This window comes from Anolis carolinensis, chromosome 1 (assembly GCF_035594765.1).
Source record: "Anolis carolinensis isolate JA03-04 chromosome 1, rAnoCar3.1.pri, whole genome shotgun sequence".
Classification (NCBI taxonomy): domain Eukaryota; kingdom Metazoa; phylum Chordata; class Lepidosauria; order Squamata; family Dactyloidae; genus Anolis; species Anolis carolinensis.
In genome coordinates, this window is record NC_085841.1 from 329,595,090 (window position 1) to 329,618,997 (window position 23,908).

At 37.9% G+C, this 23,908-nt stretch overlaps 1 protein-coding gene across 6 annotated transcripts in view; it reads right to left on the bottom strand.

Moving 5' to 3' along the window:
- Positions 1–6,993: 6,993 nt before the first annotated feature.
- The window catches only part of arel1 (apoptosis resistant E3 ubiquitin protein ligase 1), a 35,627-nt gene continuing 18,712 nt past the window's right edge, over positions 6,994–23,908 (bottom strand). For 5 of the 6 annotated variants that reach the window (XM_062968312.1, XM_062968315.1, XM_062968314.1 and 2 more), the window contains 15 exons: positions 22,427–22,596; positions 22,161–22,341; positions 20,746–20,993; positions 20,019–20,096; positions 19,200–19,341; positions 17,809–17,930; positions 16,615–16,690; positions 15,912–16,021; positions 14,696–14,875; positions 14,450–14,575; positions 13,956–14,085; positions 13,745–13,803; positions 11,283–11,372; positions 10,575–10,750; positions 6,994–9,964 (listed from right to left, as the gene is read on the bottom strand). In XM_062968312.1, the coding sequence (XP_062824382.1) occupies positions 9,862–9,964; positions 10,575–10,750; positions 11,283–11,372; positions 13,745–13,803; positions 13,956–14,085; positions 14,450–14,575; positions 14,696–14,875; positions 15,912–16,021; positions 16,615–16,690; positions 17,809–17,930; positions 19,200–19,341; positions 20,019–20,096; positions 20,746–20,993; positions 22,161–22,341; positions 22,427–22,596 (1,991 nt within the window). In that variant the 3' untranslated portion in view covers positions 6,994–9,861. Of the gene's footprint in view, positions 9,965–10,574; positions 10,751–11,282; positions 11,373–13,744; positions 13,804–13,955; positions 14,086–14,449; positions 14,576–14,695; positions 14,876–15,911; positions 16,022–16,614; positions 16,691–17,808; positions 17,931–19,199; positions 19,342–20,018; positions 20,097–20,745; positions 20,994–22,160; positions 22,342–22,426; positions 22,597–23,009; positions 23,068–23,908 lie in introns of all 6 variants that reach the window. The other variant, XM_062968317.1, reaches the window with a different exon arrangement.

Genomic DNA, 23,908 nt, shown 5'->3' on the forward strand with positions numbered 1-23,908 from the left:
AGTTAACTGGACCCATAGGGATTGGTGGATGATGGATAAATGTAGTTTCTGAATCTAGTGAGTTTGCCAGCTTCAGCCTGATATAGAGATGTAGGTACTAGGTAGGTTTATGGGCGTGAGTCTCACACAGCATTGAATCTAATGTGCTTCTCACTTTTGGCTATGTAATTCTGCCCAAAAAGGTGAGCATCAGATTCGAGTAAATATAGTAATTTAACAGTTTTACTCTATTATAGTATAAAAACTGTATTATTAAAATGATTGTATTTTAATGTTTATTTAAAGTATTATTTATTCAATTGCTTTGTCAGTTTCTTGAGAATTCTGGTTCCAGATGACAGAGGCTCCTTCTACACTGCCATGTAAAATCCAGATTATCTGCTTTGAATAGGATTATATGGTAGTGTAGAAGGGGGCTGGGAGTCTACTGCATTACTTTCCAAACTCTGTGTTGTGACACACTGGTGTGTCAGCTGTAGTGTGTAGGGATGTCACATGAACATGAGAAAACCTTTGAGTCTGTAAAATAAGCAATTGATCATGTATTTTAAAAATATACATGAAAAATTTTCATGAGATGTGTTGTGTTCCCATATATTTCATTATTACAATTGGTATATGTGTCTGTATTTCTTATAAAGGGGTTGGCTTAACTTCTGATTTGCTAGTAAAACCAAATTACTGTGTCGCTAAATGACACGTCTAAAATGGTGTGTCACCAACATGAAATGTTTGTAAAGCTCTCTATTGCATTAGAAAGCAAGAAAACAAGAGAACAGATTTGTTTTACTGGTGGCAGCCATTACAGCAAACTCTGAAATAATACAGCATAGACTGCCAAGGATTAGTTTAAACTGACCTGGGATGTAGGAATGAAAAGTCCTCAATAATGCTGTGCATTCCCAAGAAACTGGTTTGTACAGGTGCAAAACCTTTGAGATTTTTTTGCAATCTGGTCGAGGCTCTTATTTAGATTGTAAGCATGTGGGCAAGGAACAGTCTAATTATTTGTAAGCCACCCTAGGAAACTTTTTGGCTGAATGGCAGGATAGAAATATTCTAAATAAATAAATACTTCAAAACATCTGGAGGATTAAATGTTTCTCATTGAGCCAGTGTGATGTAATGATTTTAGTAATGGACTATGACTCTGAATTCCGGGGTTTGAATCTCTGATCAGCCATGGAAACCTTCTGAGTGACCTTGGGGAAGTCATACTCTCTCACCCTCAAAGGAAGACAAAGCTCCCGCTCCCCCGATAAGCTCACCTTAGGGCAAGGGGCCCCACACTAAGGACTGCAGGCTGGATTTACCTGGACCTGCCCTAAATTTAAGACTTAGGGTCGCCCTAAGTCTGAAACGACTTGAAGGCACACAGCAACAACAATCCTAAGTAACCTGACTATCTCATCAGCCAAAAGGAGTTCCACTCTTCCCACTGAAATACTGGTAAGTTCATGCTGGTTAAAATTGTTCTTCATTTTAAGCATTTTGTTCTTTAATTATTATTTTTTTGCACTACAAATAAGATAGGTGCAATGTACTTAGGACTTCATTCATGTTTTTTGAAAATTATAGTTCCCCCCCCCCAACAGTCAGAGGGATTGTTAACTGGCCCTCGACTTTAAAAAACTCAGAAACACCTTGAAGCCAGACAAAAAGCAAAGGTTTCTCATTGCTAGCTTAATCTTTTTTTGTATTTTCTTGGTCAGTGTTTTCATTGATAATACTGAAAAAATTGAGATCTTTTCTGAAAAGTAAAGCTGCTCTTGCCCAGTTGAATGATACAGAAGGCTTTACAGAGGTTTGTCATTGGCCATGTTGGCTGATGGTGATGGAGCCTGTTAAGCACATTTGGTTGTTGAGTGCTGCTCCACATTGTTCTTGTGAAAATACACAGAAGTAGATTTTGCTTGTCAATAGAAGAATGTGTCTGTAAAACCAATATTAAAATATAAAAACATTTCTGAAATTATCTAATGTCAAACAATGGTTTTTAAATATAAGGAAGGCATGATGTAAGGCAACCAAAATGCTAGAATAACTGCAAATATATTAAGAGCATTTTTTTTGTTTTTTATTGTCATTTTTTAATTTAAGAGTTCACCATAACATTCAAACAGCACACGACATATTACAGACCATACACACACCGAAACTCGTATCCCACACAAACTAGAACCTCTTCCCCACACCTGCTCACCCTTCACCATGATTTGACACTGAAACACTATGAAGCCTTTAAACCAATTTATCTATCCTTGTTCATAGCTTAATCCTAAATTCCTAATGATTTATTTGTTGTTCAATTACTGCTTATGTGGCTTTGTTTTTCTGCATTTGTGATAGAAAAGCCGAAAGAAATTGATACATCTTTTTGTAAGGATTCTGGGAAGTGGTGCTGATGGGATATATTGTAAGAATAAAAAGCAAACATAAAAGGGAAAACAAACATGATGTAAGTGCTCTTGCATCAATAATACATTTACTGTAATCAGTAGACAAGAATTCACTACTTGGTGTTGGATAGCTTGTTACTTGCTATTCATTGGTGGCAACAATTTGTTTAATTAGGTGTTAGCATTCTGCTACTCTAACAGCATTTGATCTCTTATCAACATGGATGAAGGTTCTAGGCAAATGCTTTTGACTTCAGTATTGAGATACACAGTACTTATGTTAGGAACAAAACACAAGCAAACGTATTGGCTTAACTTCACTTGTAGTCCCTGCCAGGAATAGACAAATTGAATCCCAATTCAATAAGTCTTATCCTATCAGTTAGCAGCTGGATTTAGACCTAGTCGAAAAGGCAATTATTCCACCACTACAAGAAGGGGTGTTACTGCATAAAGAAATCGGAACTAGCACAATTTTTGAGCTAATAATTAAGAATGTGCTGCTTTTCTTATCCAGAAAGCACTAGAAAAATACTGCTGCACCTCAACTGGCTAGGAATCAAGAACACATGCTTTGATGTAAACAAAATTTTCAACCTGGGTTGTATTTGTCTTATCTGACCATTTTGTTTTATTATACATTTTGGGCTTTATTTGATAGGATGAACATCAATTAATTTTTTTTAGTCAGCATGCAAAATTACAACTTTATGAAATTTAATAAAATTGTTTGCTCCCAATAACCCATTAAGTGTATGGTCATGCTGCAAAAAAAAATTAAATTTGTAAAGATACTCAATTCAGTTACATTGAACATACAGTACCTTATTTTTATGGAAATAAGTCTGTGGGTGCATGAAAACAGGATATTCAGAGCCAATGTATTTTTCTTCTAGAGGACAGATTAGATGAGCTCAATAAAAATAGTCCTCATTAAGTTTACCTGTCACTTCATACTTAATTGCAGGGCATGCAGCACTTACCTTTAATTTATTTATATTCTTCATAGATACTATAGTTAGGACAAATGTAAATCAATGTGTATTGTTGGCTTTCTTTTATTAAGGCTTTTAAAAAAAACCCACTTTGTCATTAACAGCTCATTTTACTTATGAAAGACATGGAATTAGTTAACTTTGGGGAAACTGAGAACCTTTAGATATGTTTAGAGCGGCTCTCTAACATTAACTATTAACTCCCCTTGTATTCACCTTAATTACAGAGAGTTGCAATTCTTGGAATCAAACAAATGCACATTTAAATATAGTTCAAATCACTGTTTAGCATTAACATGGCACAAACGTAGGTTCAAACATTTTCCCCTTCCCTGCAGTGCAGTCATGAGTACAGCTGCTTTTCTTCCAAAGTTTGGACTGGAGTATTGGCACATAATGCTCACAGACATATACGCATAAAAAACCTGAAAGGCTACAGCTGGCTGGACATTCAATACCACATACATATTTTTATACTATGTATTAAACTAGAATAGCCATTGTCCATTTACAATTTGCAACAAGCTTTAATGGAATCCTTACACCATCATAAAAATTAAGTTGCTCTTACATGATTATAAAGTCTTGTTCTTTCTTCTAGATTCAAGAAAAAATGGCTTCTTATGGTGCTTGTAGCTCTGCTCCAGCTAACTGAAGCATGTACTTTATTTCTAGAGTGTTAACTAAATAATGATCACAAATAAGGGGCTAATGTGAGGGTACTCTTGGTTCCTCCACATTAAAAAAACAGAATTATCTGTTTTATATACTTATGAGTAGACAGATATCTACTCCCAGGTTTCGCTTCACACTGCAGTGTCAGAACAGAAAAATTCTAAGTATAGACTTCCCTCTACTGGCCAAATACAATCAACCTTTCCCTTCAAAGGCAACAAGACTTTTGAGAAATCATATACAGTACTGTTCTTTTTCTCAATGGCATTTTCTTAGCTACCTCATGAAATTGGGTAAAGAGGCAGACTACACGCCATCTAATGGGTCAACACAAGCTACACATAAATGTTCTGAGTGGATAAAACACTCCTATACAAAAGATCCCTCTTTTTTATGGTTCTCCAAGTACGTATCATTCTGTCCAGGAAAGACCATTTACAATATATTTCTAATATTTTTGCCATCAAACAAAAAGCTAGATGCTTTTTAATAACTTTCAAAATGTATTTGCATATGTGTTTTTACTGAGTTATTATGTACTTCTTATGCATCGAGATTATTGTCCCTAAAATGCTATTTGACTGTATTCGATATAGATATTTTGAAAGGTGTTTTATACATACACATTTCCGATACGAATGTGTGATTGATCAAGCAAGGATCCTAAAAGGACCACAAAAAAGCTCATATTGAATACAAAAACAAAGAACAGTAGGTAGCTAGAGTTATGACCATGACTGCGGTGGCTGTTATCACGGATTAATCACAGAATATATTATCTTTAATCTGAAAGAAGTAAGCAGCCCAAGCAATTGCTAGAATCATCACAATTATGTGAAGAGATCCTTCAAATGTGGAACACAGAAAATTATGAATTTATTTCTCAGTAGTGGCCCCCTGACTCTGGAATGCCCTTCCCAGGGAGATTACACAAGAATCCACCCTTATGACATTTAGGAAGGACTTGGAAGACATGGCTATTTAAACAGGCATTTGGCAATGATTAGTCAATCTCTGTGATATGGCTATACAGTAGAGTCTCACTTATCCAAGACTTGCTTATCCAAGGTTCTGGATTATCCAATGCATTTTTGTAATCAATGTTTTCAATATATCGTTATATTTTGGTGCTAAATTCGTAAATACCGTAATTACAACATAACATTACTGCGTATTGAACTACTTTTTCTGTCAAATTTGTTGTCTAACATGATGTTTTGGTGCTTAATTTGTAAAATCATAACCTAATTTGATGAGTAATAGGCTTTTCCTTAATCCCTCCTTATTATCCAAGATATTTGCTTATCCAAGGTTCTGCCGGCCCGTTTAGCTTGGATAAGTGAGAATCTACTGTACCTCGATTTGGATAGTAGGCCCCTTTTAGTTCATATGTTTTTAATCTAATTGTTTTATAATTTTTATTGTTAATTTTACTTTTTTGTGACATATCTTATTTGTTTTTTATTGATTGGCTGTGTTATTGTTTATTCTATTCTATGTATTTTATGTATATTTTATTTTATTGTATTTATTCATGTTGTGAGCCACCCCGGGTCCCTTGGGGTGATAGGACGGGATATAAATAATGTTTATTATTATTATTATTATTATTATTATTATTATTATTATTATTATTATTATTATTACTTCAATAAATTAGAGTGGGGGTTCATATTGTAGAGCATGAATGGAATCCTTCCTTATGAAGAAGTTCTGGAATGAGTGTGAACCCAGAATTTCTGTCAAAGATCTCTTTTGAGCTACATAGTGACAGCATTTTTTATTTATTTATATCCTACTTTAGCTCTCCATACAGAGACTCAAAGTTGCTCAAAATTAAAAACATTACAACTTACAACATATATAATAAAACAGTATTATCATTATATATTATTATATATTAGCAGTACTATTATATTTAATATATTAGTTATATTATGTTACAGTATTATATTATTATTATTATTATTATTATTATTATTATTATATTGTGTTAGTATTAACAAATTGTTCGCAAAACTATTCATAAGCAGGATGGAGTGAGGATAATTGACTGCTCTCAAATACACACACACACACACACACATATATACATACAGTAGAGTCTCACTTATCCAACGTTCTGGATTATCCAACGCATTTTTGTAGTCAATGTTTTCAATAAAGCGTGATATTTTGGTGCTAAATTCGTAAATACAGTAATTTCTACGTAGCATTACTGCCTATTGAACTACTTTTTCTTCCAAATTTGTTGTATAACATGATGCTTTGGTTCTTAATTTGTAAAATTATAACCTAATTTAGTGTTTAATAGGCTTCTCCTTAATCTCTCCTTATTATCCAACATATTCGCTTATCCAACGTTCTGCCGGCCCGTTTATGTTGGATAAGTGAGACTCTACTGTACATATATGTATATGTAGTTTTCAGCAGAGAAAAAATAGCACAATACAACATTCACCTTAATAGGTTTTCAACCTTAGAGCACCCATCTCTTTTTAAACTACTTAGCAATAGTCCTTACTGGATAGCTAAAAACATTGCTTGTATATCATTCTTTTTCACATGCCAGTCTGTATTAAGGATACTTTGGAAGTGTACTTTAGTACTGTAGAAGAGTTTTCTTCCCTATAAACAATCAGACTTTCAGGAGACACCCTGCTGCATGTTAACTGCCATGGCTGCATTCTATGGAATCCTGGGATTTGCAGTCTGGTGAGCCACTAGGGCTCCCTAACAGAACATTCTAAATACAAATATACAAATTCCAGGATTCTGTAAGATGAAAAGGTGGCACTTACAGTGCTTTTAAGGTGCTACAATTCTGTACTGTGAAAGAGACCACAGCAAACTTGGGGTGTCCATTTGCTAGTATTCAAAGTGTTCAATGAGCCCTGTATGGGAAACAACACGCACACACAATGTATTTTAAATTTTATTTATTATACAAACTATTTACACAATCAACTAGTAGAGACTTACATAATTCTTGCTAAATCCTGTCTAGGTCTGGCTAGCTGGAAATAGGCCCTGGCCAAGCTGAAATGGATTTTGATTTCTAAAGCATGCAAGATATTTCTCAGATGCAGGCGAAGTTCTATGGTATCCAGAGCAGCTCCAGAGGATAGAGATTTACTTGAGACTGTATCATGGCCCTAACCTCCATCTTGGAAGCTGATGCATTAAATATTAGATGGAACAAATATGGGGCAATGAATAGGAAGAAGTCTTTTAACATACACGCACACTATAGATAGCTAGAGCAGTCTGTACCATGGCTCCCTCTTGGGAATCTGAGCAACATATAAGGTTAGGAATGAACACTAAGAGAAATAGGAAAATAATTCAGGTTATAAAGCATTGGGGAGAATGGACCCGGTTAATGATGGAGGTGAGAAGGAACATACACACAAATATATGAATAGCGAAGAACTAGCAGCATCCACCACTGCTCTGACTGTGCTTGTGTAAAAAGAAAATCCTTGGCTTCTGCAGAGAGGCAAGAAGTGCCAAATACATATTATTAGGAGAGTGGTTTCAAGCAGAGGATGTCTGCTGAATGTCCAGCCACTCAGTTCTCAATATAAAAACAGCTGAGCTTTAGAGAAGAAAGGAGAGGATTCCTGAGGAAGATGTAGCAAAACCAACCTCCAGCCATAGCCGGAAAAAGCCTTCAGTAGGCCAAGAAACAAGACAAGGACTGGAGCAGCACCAAGCAGCGACCCCCAACCATTCACTGGCTGAGCTGTGCAGCATAATTGCCTTTTGGTCCCTGCAGAAAGCAGTGGATAGTGACAAAAGGTGTTTAGGAGCCTGAATCACACTGCGTCTAAAAGCCACTCTTAGTGCAGTATGATGGCACATACAAGCTTTTTCAGAGAGCAACTGCTTGAGGTGAAACAAAATGCCTACTGTGAAGATAAATACAGTGGTGGTCTCTAAAATGCCCCAAGGGGAAGGATTCCCTGAGTTATTCCAATACTCAGAGTTTTAAACATTTTTGGCAAAACAATGGCTTTAAGTTTGGTACAAATGTGATATGCATTCAGATAAAGGAAATGTTAAGATAAAATATCTTATTCATGCTGCTTGTAAACTGACTTTTCTAATTACTAGTGATTTAGTTTAAGTTGGAAAAGCACAGAACTATCTTTATAACCAGTTGTCTTCTCAAGAAAGCTATAGCCTCAGTCTACAGCAGATTGAAATTGGAAGGCTTTGCACAGCAATGACTTGTTATTTTTGAGAGTTTGCTTTTACAAGCTATCCAACTAAGATTCTAATTGTGGGTACGGGAAGGGGAGGGGGGACCCATTAATCCAGACAGTCATAATGTAGGCACTTCTCACTCTATCAACAGCCACCAACATCTCTCTCTTGATCAGGAGAAACATATTTTAGGTGCCGACAAAATATTCAGTTCACCATACAATCTGATTTTGGCTTTACTGACAAAAGCTAGCTAGATTAAAAGCTGGAATCCCTGAATTCCTATTCCTTATTTTGAAGGAAATGGGAGCAGTGAAGGGGATGGAATCAGAATCAAGAGATGTTCATCTAATATACATGGCAGCTCACATTGTTGCTTTCTTAATCTGAGAAGGGAACAGAGCACTGTATCCCCCTGGGCACCCACTTCTTCAGTGCATTCTTAAGTACCTCTGTTTTAATCCTCTCATGTCATGGAATGCTCCGGACACAGAATGCAACTTAAATGAAAATACGGAGGGCATAATTATTAAAGCCTTAGTTAACAATTCTCTGCCTGATGCAAGCTACAGAAATAATACTGTTGCTGCCATGTGGTAGAGGTAGAAACCAGACCCTGTGAAATGGGAGAGAGACCAAAGTACTAGGCTCTATTCAATACTCATCCCTCCATTTATTAATTTACAAACATATGTTTGATGCACACATTAATAGCTGCCTCTTGACCTACTACCTCTGCCTTCAAGTACCCCAAAAGGTCAGTACTAGGATATTCACGAGATCTCAGGTGTAATATGTACATCCATTCTCTCTGAATATGACCAGTGTTAGAAACAGTCACTTGGGGAAGAAACTCCATTTTCAATTCAGTGGAAAAGGCCAGTGGATGCCACTGTCACCACAAAAATACATCCTGACGCCGGCTCCTGGTGGAGGTAGAATTATGCCACTGTTGGACCAGCACTTGCACTCCAGAAATGCTTCCTTCCTTCCCCAGCAAGAACATGGGCATTATCCAGTGCAAAGTGGCTAGGAAAAGTAAAAATCCCTAAAGGGTAGGGTACCAAAAGGAAGCGAGGAAGGGTGGGTAGGAAAAAAATTATACTCCTGCAAATCCAAGAGGACAATTTATGTGAAAACTTGGGCCAAGGCATGGAAAGGTATTAAGGCTTCCCAAAATCTGGGGATTTAGAACTCTATACTGGTCTAACTCATCCTCAACGTAATCCGAACATTACAAATTACACATCTTCTCCTGTATCAAAATCCTCACATTTGCTTATGAACTTCCTTCATACAGAAAACCAGGCATATAATGCCTTATGAAATGCAAGTACCATGTCACCCCAAAAGATGAACCCCATTTCATGTACCATACTGGAAAGGGAAAGGGGCAATATGTGCTCCTAATAATAGGATTCAGAGACAGGGAGGCATCTATGTGACATCACAGATTGACATTTCTGTTCGCATGGTGTTTTTGCTCCATCCTCTTGCTCTGAGAGTGGCATGAGACTAGAGGAGAGAAGTCAAGCTGAACCTACCCTGAAGAGTTCAGATAGCTAAATGGACTCCTAGGGGAGTCAGAGCATACCAAATCCTTCACAGCCCTCACTGATGGCCAACTGAAGCATCTTGTGCACCTCTTCATAGGAATCATATGTTGGGAGGCACAGCTGGTTAAAACTGAAAGGAAGAACAGAAGTAATATAAGACATCGACACATAATGCTTCCAGTATTCTCTAGACAAATGAAGGAATATCTGTTTCACTGGTGACATCTGGGCCAAGATTCTACAGTCCTCTGTAGCATAGCAGTTCCACATGCAAAACTGTTATGTCTCCCTGTCACAAGAATCAAAATGCATTCTGTTGTTACGACAGCCACCTAAATGCAAACGGAGGAAATGTTTCTCCAGAGGTCCCAACAGTTTATTTTATTGATCTATGGCTAGGGTTGGTGTCTAACTCATAGACACATTTGGCGGGGGGGGGGGTGCAATTGTTGCAACCTCCACAATGAACTAAAATAAGATGGAGTTACATTTGTGTTACAAACAGGATGTAAAGCCTGAAGTTTGATCAATTTCACAAAAACAGAAATTGTGTGATCCTTCAGATATTTTTGAACTACAACTCTGAGCAGCCTTAGGCAGCATTGCTCAATGGTAACCAATAAAGGGAGCTCCAGACCAACCATAAATGTCCCTTCCCTCACGACAGAAGTAAAAAAAATCAGGTGCTTGCTACCAAGCTGATGCCAGATGACCAAGACAACCCTACAAAATATTCTCACCAAGTATGGGCTGTTGGCAGTGTACTGTGCGTTGGAGATGCAATAATCTGGAAAGATGGACAGAGTGCAGCAAATCCTCCAGGAGGCAGCTGAGAAGAACCAGTGGTGAACTGTAGCAGCCTCGCGAGCTCTTCCTGTGTGAAACTGGAGACAACTGTCCAAAACCACCGCATTACCTGGACAATTGAGTAAGAGGTCACGGAGCTAAGGACATCAGATTGCAGAGAGAATATCCAGCTAAAAAGTTCTTGAAAAATAAGTTGCCTAGAGTTTTCAATTATAAGGATATACCAGAGAATGGATTAAACATGTTATGATCATATCTCCTGAACTGAACTGCTAACCTCTCCACTTCCCAAGACCTTGCTAAATCCTAAAGGTTTCATAGAATTTAGTTTTTTTCCTGTTTTTAGTAACAGATCAACAAAAAGCTAAATAACAAAACTAGATTTGGTTTGTTATTATAATAACATAAATTTCACCAAAATAATATTTTTCAGAAAGCACAAAGTGCACATGTGCAAATAACATTCCTGGGATGGTTAGCATGAAATCACAGAAATAAAAATGTAAGGTTCACCGATATAGATTTAGTTTGAAAGTTTGGTATTCAATCTTTGCATTCCTTCATCCCACTCCTTTCCAACTCCCACTATTTAAAAAGACAGCCAATCTATTATTGAAGTGGAGGCAAGTCATTCTATGTACCTTTTCTCGGAAGTGCCAAGAACCACCCACTACTACAGCATGTGCTTTGAAATCACAGACACTGATGTCTCCAGTACCACACATCAGCAACTGAAAGAAAAGAAGCAATTTCAATCAAAAAGGTTTAGATGGTTTCATGCATTAAGTTAATAGTCAGCTCTAGAACTTGTCAGAATATGAGGACATCACTCCTGACAACTCAAGTGCTGAAGTGTGAAAGGATTCCAGCCTAGACAGAAGATAAAAATGGGAAGTACAGGCTGTGCATCCCTTATCCGACATTTCAAAATTCAAAATCCTCCAAAATCCTCCACATGGATGCCTTTACTTTCTCATCATCAATTCAATGTTTCATTAACAAAATTATAAAAATAATGTCCATAAAATTGGTATCAGGCTATGTGTATGAGGCTATGTATATGAAACAGAAATAATTTTTATGTTACAATTTGGGTTTCATCTCCAAAATATAATATTATGTCAAAATCGGGGGGGGGGGGGGATCCAAAACTTCTGGTCCCAAGCATTTTGGATAAGAGATACCCAACTTGTGCACTAAGGAAAATACCAAAGTTTGCAGACAATCTTTCCAAAAAAACAAACAAAAAAACCTAGTTTTGAAGGCAACCCCCAATCTAATCTCAAAAGATCTCTGCTTTAATTCAGATCCCCAACAAGAGTGTTCTGTTCTTTCACTAGGTGCTCAATAAGCAAGGAGGATGGGAGAGAAAAAGAAATGGCATAAAAGGACATGGTGGTACACCACTTCTAACTATAGCCCTACATGTGTTCATTTTACAGAACATGCTTAATAGACAAGAAATGCAGAAGAGGAAATAAATGGAACTGAGGTTGTAGTGAGACATGCAGCATGGACTGCCACAATTGAATTCTGAACAGGAGACATGCCTCTGAGGAGTGGAAGCTAACTACAATAATTTATCACAGGAATCATTTATATCTGTATACACCTTGACAAGAGGTGCATGTTCAAGGTGCAAAGCAAGATTGGTGTATCTATTTTATACCTAATGCTAAGGAAATGGAGAAGAAATACAGGTTTTTATTTTAGATCAATCTGATCTATGAAAATTCAAAGGCAGAATTAAAACCTGAAAAAAATATGATTTCAAAATGGTTAGCATTTCTACAGATCATCCCATATGCTGAACCTGGTGACAGAAATCCCAGTATCTTTACCAGAAGTGTATATATGAAATATAAAATAATTACGGTAATCATCCTTTTTTAACAAAGCACTACAGAATCATTCAGGTTTTCAGCTTAAGAAATCCTCACTTAGAAGGCACATATGTGCATATACATCCTCTTTCCAGCTACTTCCAAAACAAACAGGCTGTCCTAAACTGGGTTTGAAGATTCTCTTTAGTATTTTGTATATACAGTGTTCCCTCACTTATCACGGGGGTTACGTTCCAGGACCATCCGCAATAAGTGAAAATCTGCGAAATAGGGATCCTATATTTATTTTAATATTTATACATTATTTTAGTAGTTATACACTATTTTTAAGTCTTTATCAACCAATGTGTTGATAAATTGCCTCCTTCTCCTCCCGCTGCTGCTTGGGCTCCTTTTCTCTCCCTTTGGCTTCTCCTTCCTCCCTTCCTTATGCTGTAAATTGTAATTTTTTATGATTTATAATATTCTTTTAGAATTTATTGAAAAACCGCAAAACTGCGAATCCGTGAAAAGTGAACCGCAAAATAGTGAGGAAATACTGTATAAATTTTTGCTGTCTAGAATATGCAGTACCTAAGATGTTACATCTCTACGGTGTTACATCTCTAAGGTGGGATGTGTCCTAGGTTGTAACCTCTCCGTTGGGACTCAGTATTAAGCATTATAAGCATGATGCAGCATAGGCTCAAGTGCCTCCAACAGGGCTCCTTGCAAATGACTAAAAGACAGTTGGTTTTAGACTGTGCTAGTATTTGTACAACACAGAAAGGAAACAGGGGCAGTAGACAAGTAATCTGATGCAGCAATGCTATTTAAAATGTGGTCTCACAGTTAATGGGCCGTAAGAATAAGTCTACGAGCCCACATGCCCATAACTGCTCCAGTTTGTTTTGTTTTTTAAAAAAGGGGGGGAGAGGGAGAAGCCAAAATTCTGTATTGCAAAGACATTTTAAATTATCCAGATGTGTCTTCTCAGTCTGGGTATGTCATAACTATTTGAATGATACAGTTTTACCATTTCATATCCAACCTAGAAGATACAGCAGTCTAAAGCAGTGCACCTCGAACTATCTGATGTGGTGGACCAGCAATTAATTTTTTATCTATGTGCCAGGGACTGCTATCATATTTGTGCCCACTAGATACAATGTTTCTTTCTTTGCTGGAAACTTGCTAGGGACTGATATCAGAGACCAGCAGCAGTCTAAGGTCACACTTTCAGTACAGGTGGTCTAAAGGACAATAGCATGCAATCTCACCTCAAGTTCATTTTCATCAAAAATAGCTAGGAGGTTTTCAGGAACAAGCTCATTAAGACCTGAAAGCACAAAAGAATAATCACTTGAACACGGAAGGGTGCTGACAAAGCACTGCTCTGTTACTCTGGGACTGGGTATTTTGTTTGTTTGTTTGTTCAATTAAGTTATAGTGATTTTGAAAACAAAGCATCAATCACATTCATCCCATTACCTTTTAAGAAGTGATCCACTTCCTCTCTAACCTGATTGGCTAACCTGTACTGTGCAAGCAGATTCAAGTACAAAATTTTATTCTCGTTTGTTACTGGCACTTGAGCACCTCCAGCTACCAGTTCAACCACCTAAAAATAAAATATGACAAAAATTCATATAAAAGTCATCTCTGCTTAATCAATCTACACACGAAGAATTTCTTTATATCTAGGATGGGAAATGTGTGGCATTCCAGATGTTGATGGGCTCTAACTCTGAGAATTTTATACCATTAGCTAGAGCTGAAAGGATCTGCAGCTGCCTTGCTTCCCATGCCAGGCAAAAGTAGGATATAGAAATAAATAAAATGATATTGGGAAGATCACAAGCTGCCCACATCCATTTACTCTCTTTTCCTTTCTAGTAACAAAGTGCTCTTTCCCTAACTGGGGGGGGGGGGGGGGGGGGGGGGCAAAGGTAACTCAAGTTGAAATGTCTCAAGTAATGCTTCACCTTCTCAAGCTGTCCTGACTTGCTGTATTTTTCCTCAGCAAAGACCAACTCCATCTCACTCACATCATTATTTAGGATGAAGCAAACTTTAGATTTATAGAACTCTGGGTCATCTGTTTCAAAATACTATGAGAAAAAAAATGGAAGAGAAAAAGGAAAGAAAATAAATTTTGTATAGATTGTGAAACCAACTTTGCTCTCTACTGCATATTCTAAAACCTAATAGATTACTAAAGGAAATATCACCTTGTAATTCATCCGCAATCCTATGATCTGAGCCAGAAATGATCTAGTGAATCGAGCTCTCACCAGCTGCTTGTAAGCACCTCCCAAAGATGACTCATAAAGACACTTTCCAACCAAACGCCCTGCAAATTCATATACTTTCAGCCGCAAATAAGGTGGCCGGTTGGGGTTAGGGTGCACCTACAATCAAGAGAGATCACAAATTACCATACCAATGTCTACAGTAATCAGAACAAGCCTAAACTGGACAGATTCTATGCATATGTCTTGTACATTGTGATCACAGGGTTTCACCTTTCATCCCTAATCATCTGTGCCGTGAACCCATCAGAAACAGCACAAAATCACATTAGGATATCTCTGTGACCAAAGAGATGTGATACATCATATGCACTGCACTGTTCACCAACAAAATACTTGTGTTTCAAACTAGAAGTGAACTTCCAGCCACTCTGAGCTGTTAGTGATTTGTCTATCATTTTGGGCAGCCCATGCAAGCACTGGCGTGTTGGAGTTGAAAAGCAGCACCCTGATCTATTGTAGCCGCTAGTAAAAGGTAAAGATTTCCCCTGACGTTAAGTCCAGTTGTGACCGAAGAGCCAGCGTTGTCCATAGACACCTCCAAGGTCATGTGGCTGGCATGACTGCATGGAGCGCCGTTACCTTCCTATTGATCTACTCACATTTGCATGTTTTTGAACTGCTATGTTGGCAGGAGCTGGGGCTAACAGCGGGTGCTCATTCTGCTCCCGGGATTTGAACCTGGGACCTTTTGTAGCCGCTACTACCTTGATAGAGATTTTCTTTCATAGAGACAGATATCCCCATACAGACAGAAAACCCTGCATGTATACAACATCTACTATTCAACTGCCAATGATCTCCATTCGTAGGATCAGCCAGGAGACATACAATCTTTTGTTGCCTTCTCTACACATTTGGTAGTCATGGATACCTGAATAAAACTTATCTACAGCAGTGAAAAGGTGATATTCTCTTTACTCAGCACCAAAATGTATTTTTTTATCATTTATTGGAACAAGTTCATAATAGCTTACTGCTTCATCCATCAGCCTACTCATAAACTTGCAAAACAGCACAAACTAGAAAAAAACTGTGAGAGGAACGTAAATGTTTGATCATAAATCTCTACACTGAAGACATAAACAGATACATCATTCCTTATTTCAACTAATTACTGGAGAAAGATACCTACCAATGCTTGATTGTTGTCACTGAAGCGGGTAAAAAGTTGGTTGGAAGTATCAAATAGAACTTTACAGATCAATTCAAACCACTCTCTGCGAGGACCTCCCCAGTCCAAGGCTAAAAGACAGAAAAAACAAGACCAATCAGATCCTGCAACAGCCTTGTACCCTCCAAATCACACCCGCCAAATCTGGCCCACCACATCATTTTATGTGGTCCATGAGGCTCTAATGCCAAGGCAACAAAATTACATTCATGCATTCTTACAATTACAAGTGGCCCTTTGAAGGCATGTGCCCCTCTGTGAAAATGAGTTTGGTGCCCCTGATCTTAACAAAGCAATAAAGAAGTATAGACTGTATGTATTGTGTACTGTGAACATACAAACTGATTTCTAGACTTAAAAGCAGAAGAAATGCATCAGCAATAATTTCTATACTCAAAAAATACAACAAAATCTTAACTGCATTCAAGAGAGTTGGATGACTGCTTTAGCTCTGCTACATACTCATTTGTCATTTCTTGGGTGTATTACTTTGTTTTATTATATTTTCACAAATGAGTTTTTTAATAGAGAACATTATATTTGTGCTTGTTTGCAAAATATTATGGAAACCCTATGAAATTTTGATCATCAACAATAAAGCCAAACTTACATCTAACTCCTCTCTTTTTCTAAGATGCACAAACATAGTAAGAAGTTAACTCACCTTCTTCATCTTGGAAAATTACTTCAAAGTTTTTGCTCCAGTCCGAAACAGAAAAGTTCCGTGATGCTTTCAGGGACTAGTTATATAAAGAAAGCCCAGTGTAAACTGATGTTTGCAGCCAAGAGACTAATATTAGAACTTCTTTTGTGTGAACAGATAACAAGTCTCTGATATAAAGTACACTGGCTTTTCTGCATAAGTAACAAATGAAGGAACTAAACTTTCACGCTGTCTTCTGTGAACAATCAAAAGTCTTCCTACAGCATAGACCAATCTTCCCATTAACCTTTGCCATGTCAGAAAGGACTAATGCAGGCTACGATCTATAAGTACATGCCCCTATTATGTGCAAATACATGCATATAGTACAGTATAAGCCCTGTATCCAAAACGGGTATGACGCTGGATTGATTGTAGAAATGAGAAACTACAGGTAACAGTCAACCCTAATGAAATAAACAGCTTCCAACAGAAGCCTAATATAGAATCATGCTGGAGGACCTAGATGGCTAGAGAGAACACTTTCTAGATTCATAAGTCCCTCCATGCAACTGTATTGTCAACTACTGAAGAAGCATACCATAGAATCATGTGGGTGACCTAGAAAAGGCTTGGAGAGAACTTTTTTGAACATGGGAAAATTACAAGTACTGATTCCATAAAAACAGGAGCCATATTGTACATGCAAATAAGAAAAGCACCCCGCCCATCCTCTCCCTTTTGCCCATGGGTAGCCTTTTTCCAATTTTGCAGCCATTCCAAGTTCCCCCACTTCCTGCAAAACAAACAGGAAAAATATGGCATTTTATCTTAGTAAAAGTCATTTAAAATTTTAACCTGCTTTTAAATAAGATGTACTGGAAGTGTGAATATTCTTGTGAAGAAAGCAAAATGCCTTAAAGGAAAACCTTTATGCGTGGTAGCAAGTTGGATATGTGCCTCTGGTGGCCCCTTGAAGTTGCCTATGAAAGAGTACTTCCTAAACTACTTGATATGGGTTACCTTCCCCTCCCCAATGTATTAGGGACTAGCACCACTTTGTGTTCATTGGTTTCTATTTATTACCTTATTTTCTAGAATCTCAACTGATGGCTGGTGAACAACCACCAGTTCAAAAAAAAACCTCTTTGTGTAGGACCGCTCCAAAAGAGGTGTACAAAATTCACCTAATATTTCTGTAAAATAAACACTCACTGATTCCAGGAGGTTGTGACGGCTGACTTTCAGAGTAACTTTGGAGTGGGGTCTCTTCATGTGCACCTGACGCAACTCCCTATGGAAGAAGTTGACTTTGTCTTGAAAAGTCTCTGAGCCTCCTAAAACCAACAAGCCCATGGTCATTTCTGATTTATGAAACAACTCAAGCATTAATTGTATCTTCAACTCTTTTTAGTAGCAGATACCAAAAATACCAAATACCAAGATATCAGAGTCAATCTATCACACAGCCTGAAAAACAGCATTGCCTTATAACAGCCATGGTCTGGTCTATCATAGTAAAATACAGATTTATTACAATCTCAAAAAGATTCATTATGTCATTACAAAGGACATAAGGAAGCAAAGAAGTATAAACCACAATTTCAAAAAACACTGAGAGGACGAGATCATATTAGTGTTATAGAACGGAGGTTTTCGTATCCCAATTGCCTGGTTTGCTCCTGCAGAATTCTGGGAAATGTAGTGTAGAACAGGGCCTTTGGAATTCTCAGCTAGAGAGGTTCTGCCTTCCCTAAACTACATTTCCTAAAATTCTGCAGGAGCAAACTAAGTGACAAAAGCCTTTGTTCTATAATGCTAATGCGATCTCGTCCCATGTACCATATCTGAGAGCATGTGTGTATAAATAAAATGTACAAATAAAAATCTCTCCAACTAGAATTTTCTTCTTGTTGTTATTGTTGTTGTTTGTGCCTTTGAGTTGACTCCAACTTAAACAGCTGTATCATAAGGTTTTCTTGGTAAAATTTATTAGAGGAAGTTTGTCATTGTCTTCAAGTCACTTTGCAGGTTTCCAGTCTGGTGTCCTGGAGTCGTAATCTAACACTCAGTTCGCAACACCATTCAGACTCCTATATGCCTTGTTTCCTTTAACCCATCATTTCTTTCCCTTTCCTATATTTGTGCTCTTCCATTTATAGGCAAAGTCTGAGGCAGATAACACACAAATCATGGAATCCCTGATAAGAATGCCACCACGGAAGACTGATCAGCACCCAAATTACATTAAACCACAAGCAACTTACTGCAACAATCCAAAGGCTAATTTTATTTTACATGTGACCATTTGAGGGTCACATGAACAATCAAAAAATAAAAACCGGAAAGAGTCAGAAGTCCATTTCTGGGTCCTAACTATAGGGGTTTTTTAATGTCAAACTTACAGGGAGGCCTTGCAACCTATTTAAAAGTGCTATTCCAGGACATTTTCGGGAAAACAATCCACCTTGTTTTAGCAACAAAATAAAACAAAAAAGGTCGTCAGAGTAATGTAGCAGCATTGAGGACAACAAAAACAGTCACACTTTTCCTAATTCTGCATTATACACTAAGCAACAAAATCTTATGCCCCTAACTCTATTTACCTATATTTTTATGCAGAGAGCGAATGAAAGTGGCTGCCAAAATGTTCCTCTCCTTGCAGCTGAGCTCCACAGGAGGCTGGATCCCATCATCCACCACCAGTGTCAGCAGCTTGTGCACAGGGTCAGGCCCATGGTAAGAAAACTAGCAGCAAAGAGATGAAGAAAAGGGATGAGGGAAAACCATCATTTATTTATTTACTTACTTACTTACTTACAGTATTTATATTCCGCCCTTCTCACCCCGAAGGGGACTCAGGGCGGATCACATTACACATATAAGGCAAACATTCAGTGCCTTGACATAGAACAAAGACAAAGACAAACGCAGGCTCCGAGCTGGTCTCGAACTCATGACCTCTTGGTCAGAGTGATTGGTCTCAGCTGGCTGCAGCTGGCTGCTCACCAGCTTGCGCCACAGCCCGGGCCTTCACCAGAAAGCTCAGCAGATGAAGCAAAGCCATCCTATGCATACATTCTTTTGCCCCCTCCACCTGCTCAGAGTTAGTTTGCAGGAAAGGTACTGCCAAATCTTTCAGCTGAAGTAATGCTGTCATAAAATCCCAGTTTCCACAGACTATGCTTTGGCACTTCCTGTATTAGAGGATGGATAGGAAGTTTACAAGAAGAAAAAAGCTGAGATGGGAACAAAGTGCAAAAGAAGTTTACAACAGGCTCCCAAGAAAGATCTACATTATAATGTTGTGACAAAGAAATATTACTTTTAAGCATTTGTAATTTAAGCTGACAATTGGAACAAACATCTCCAGCTTCCTGAGAACCCCCCCCCCCCCCAAAAAAAAATCACTTTTGTCAACTCACCTTGGTGCCAGGGCATACTCTGAAAGTAAAGAGGCGCCAAGGAATGATCTTCAAGTAGAACTCCTTTACCGAAAATTGCTTTAAAGCCAAAGAAAATAGAAGCTATGAAAATAGAAGCTTCACGAATACACTATAATCAGCCCTCCACATTTACGGGTTTGACTTTTGCAAGTTTGATTATTCACAGATTTGATTAACACATTCTCTGCTGGAATCTCTAGGTCCTCCAGTGTGATTCTGTGGTTAATGTTTGGCAAAACATGATGATAACTGTGCTGGAGTACCTGGAGGTTTCTAGAGATGTGTCCTCTCAGACAAAAAATTAGCATTTTTTACTTATGGTCTTTTACATTCATTGAGGCCCTGCATCCCTAATCCTACTGAATGAGAAAGGCTGGCTGTGTTCCTAAAGAACCTGAACAATGAATGAGCTCATTCTTTTGAATAAATATAGCAAAAGTAATATAAGTTATATGCTTCAGAAAGTTTTATTTTCTAGCTAGCACAGAAATGAGCCAAGGCAGGACAATAATTTCTTGCAGAACTATTTCTCCTTGTAGATGTATTTCAAGCTCTTTCATAGCACATCCACCCACAACAGTGATAATGACTGACAGCTAGACTGAAATAATTTTTGAAAGTTATTGATAATGCCAATCATACATAAGGAGTTCTGTAAAAATGGCTCTAACAATGTTTGGAAGGCAAAATCAGAAGCTATTACTACCTTGGGTGAGACATAACAATACACTTTTTTTGGTTTCTTCACTTTCTCAGGGGTCTGGCTGTCAGAAGGAGAGTCTTCATCCTCATCTTCAGTAGCAGTGGAAGGTCGGCGTTGTGAAGAACCCAAATGTAAAGGTGGAAGATGCCACTGGGTGTTGGCATAGCTACTAGCATTGTAAAGATAGGCCTCGAAGTAGATACTGACCCCTGAGGTAGAAACATTTCGCTCTACAATATTCTTCTCATTCTCTGCAAGATACACAATAGACAAAGCCTGACACTTTAAATATCAAAGAATTTTAGGTAGTAAATTCTAAAAAGGTTATTGCTAATAGTTTTTAAAGAGTTGTTGACTAAGTAGGTTGTCTGATAGTTCTCAAACTTATTTTAACTGATTCCAAAACTGAATTTTGTAAATGACAACAATCAGAATTGAAGCTGTGTGCATGTTATATGTAACTGGATAACTTTTTTTTGGATGAAGTTTTTTAGAATTGGAGTGTTGTGTGGGTTCCAGACTGTATGGCCGTGTTCTAACAAGCATTTTTTCCTGACGTTTCGACTGCATCTGTGGCTGGCATCTTCAGAGGATCCAGGATCTAGAGAAAATGCTGCTAGAACACGGCCATACAGCTCGGAAACTACACAACACTCCAGAGCAGGGGTCCTCAAACTTTTTATGCAGAGGGCTGGTCCATAATCCCTCAGACTGTTGAGGGGTCGGATTATCATTGGGAAAAAAATTACAAACAAATTCCTGTGCACACTGCACATGTCTTATTTGTACTGCAAAAAACCCCCGCAACAACAATGAAAGAACAATACAATATTTAAAAATAAAAACAATTTTAACCAACATAAACCTATCAGGATTTCAATGGGCCATGAGCTAGTCAAGTTAATTAAGATTGTTGTTGTTGAGTGTCTTCAAGTCATCTCAGACTTTGGGCGAGCCTAAGTCTAAAACCGAGGACGGGGGCCAGATAAATGACCTTGGAGAGCCGCATCCAGCCCATGGGCCTTACTTTGGGGACCCCTGCTCCAGTAATTCTGGCTGTGAAAGCCTTCAACAATACATTTCTTAGGATTGTAATGGCCAACAAATGGTCTGTAGATGCAACTACATCTACTTCTAGGGGAAATGTATGCAACTCCCCCAGGTCCTCATGAACTCCACTGAATTTTGGAAGAAAACTATTCAAAATAAGCATTCTACGTTTGTACTAATGGCTCTTTCAAATGTTAACAACCAACATTTGCTGGCACAGCAGCAGAGGGCATGGTTTGACCCATGGTGAATTGACAAGGGGCAAATTATCATGTAGACTTTCAAGTTCTTGTTCTGGACTATTTGGGAGAAAGGCAGCATATACATGAAATAAATAAATGAATAAATAAATCGTGTTTTAAACTTACCACTTAGAACAATTATATCAAACTCTCCATTGCTAATAGGCTGATTTTGGTAGGAGATGCAGGCACGAAAACATCCCCTACGGAGTAGGGTGAGTCTCAGGAAAACCTGACAGGTCTGTTGATTGGACAACACAGACTTTTCAAACAAAACATCAGAAGGCTCTTCTTCTTGGGGGCCAAGCTGGAAAAAAAGAACCAATGTTAGGATATACTGATGTGTTCTGGTCACACAAGAGATGAGACACAAAAGAACATATGTCACTTACCTCATGGATTGAGAGGCTATAATTGTGCTCATCTATCAATGATACAGAGTTACTGGTAGGATTATCATATTCATCTCTGGGAACTATCTGCAAGGTGTGTGGCTGCCCACACGTCAGCACCAAAGTGGAGAAATGGCAAACAATTTTGGTTTTGGAGGGAACTACCGTACCTGAAGGAAGGAAGAAAAGAATTTTGGAAATCCATACAATCTTACAAGCAAACATATGTAACTAGGAGTATAAGATGTCACGAAAGTGAGATGGATTCTGAACTACCAAATACTTGCAGGGGAGGTAGAAATTAAGACTACTAGACAATGAAATGCATGCAACAGACAGCTCAAAGTTATAAAGTTGTGATAACCATGGAGTTAGCCCAGCATATATATGGAAGATGATACACTGATGTGGCTAAGAGCCAACGGTCCTTATACAGATACCAAAAGATAATGCTATTATAATGACTGCCCTAGTGTATTGAAGGGTAGCTAATAAGCAGACTGCACAATTAAATATGACAATAATTCTTGGTCTAGACCTATTCACTGATGCAAAAAATAAATTCTTGAAGAGATTACTTTACTGGTAGATGATGCTCCTAAATAGCCCCTCACTAGATGAATTCTCCTCTTTGGTTCACCCTAGAATTAAAAGCAATTAAATAGATAGGATGTCAGATGAAAAAAAGGTATTGAAAAATTAAAATGAATTTAGCTGAACATATATTAGTTTTCTTTTTAGAGCTTAGGCCAGAACTTTTCAAACTGTGTGTCATTATACATTAGTGCAGAGCTTTCCAAAATTTTCATGTTGGTGACATGCTTTTTGGATGTGTGTTATTTCACGACATGGTAATTCAGTTTTACTAGCAAACTGGAGATTAAACTAACCCCTTATAAGAGTTTCATACAAATACACACACACACACAATTTAATATGTAATATCATTAATATAATATAAATGTTGTCAAAAGACTTTCATGGTCAGAATCACTGGGCTGCTGTGAGTTTTTCAGGCTGTATGGTCATGTTCCAGTAGCCTTCTCTCCTGATATTTTACCTGCAACTGTGGCCGGCAACTTCAGAGGGTCTGTTGCTCCTATGACTATTATTACTATTACAAAGGCTGGATGACCATCTGTTGGGGGTGCTTTGATTGTGCTTTTCCTGCATGGCAGAAGGTGGTTGGACTGGATTGCCCCTTGAGGTCTTCCACTGAAATACTGTTAGGTTTATGTTGGTTAAAATTGTTCTTCATTTAAAATATTGTACTCTTCTTCTCCCCCCCCCCATTTTTTTTTTACACTACAAACGAGATATGTGCAGTGTGCATAGGAATTTCTTCATGTTTTCTTCAACAAGTTCACACAAACACTCTCCAGCCAGCCATCTTCCACTGGCCCAGCCCATTTGTCAAATTTTACAACACAATGTGTCAAAAGGTTTGCCCATGTCTGATATATAAATATTATATAATATACT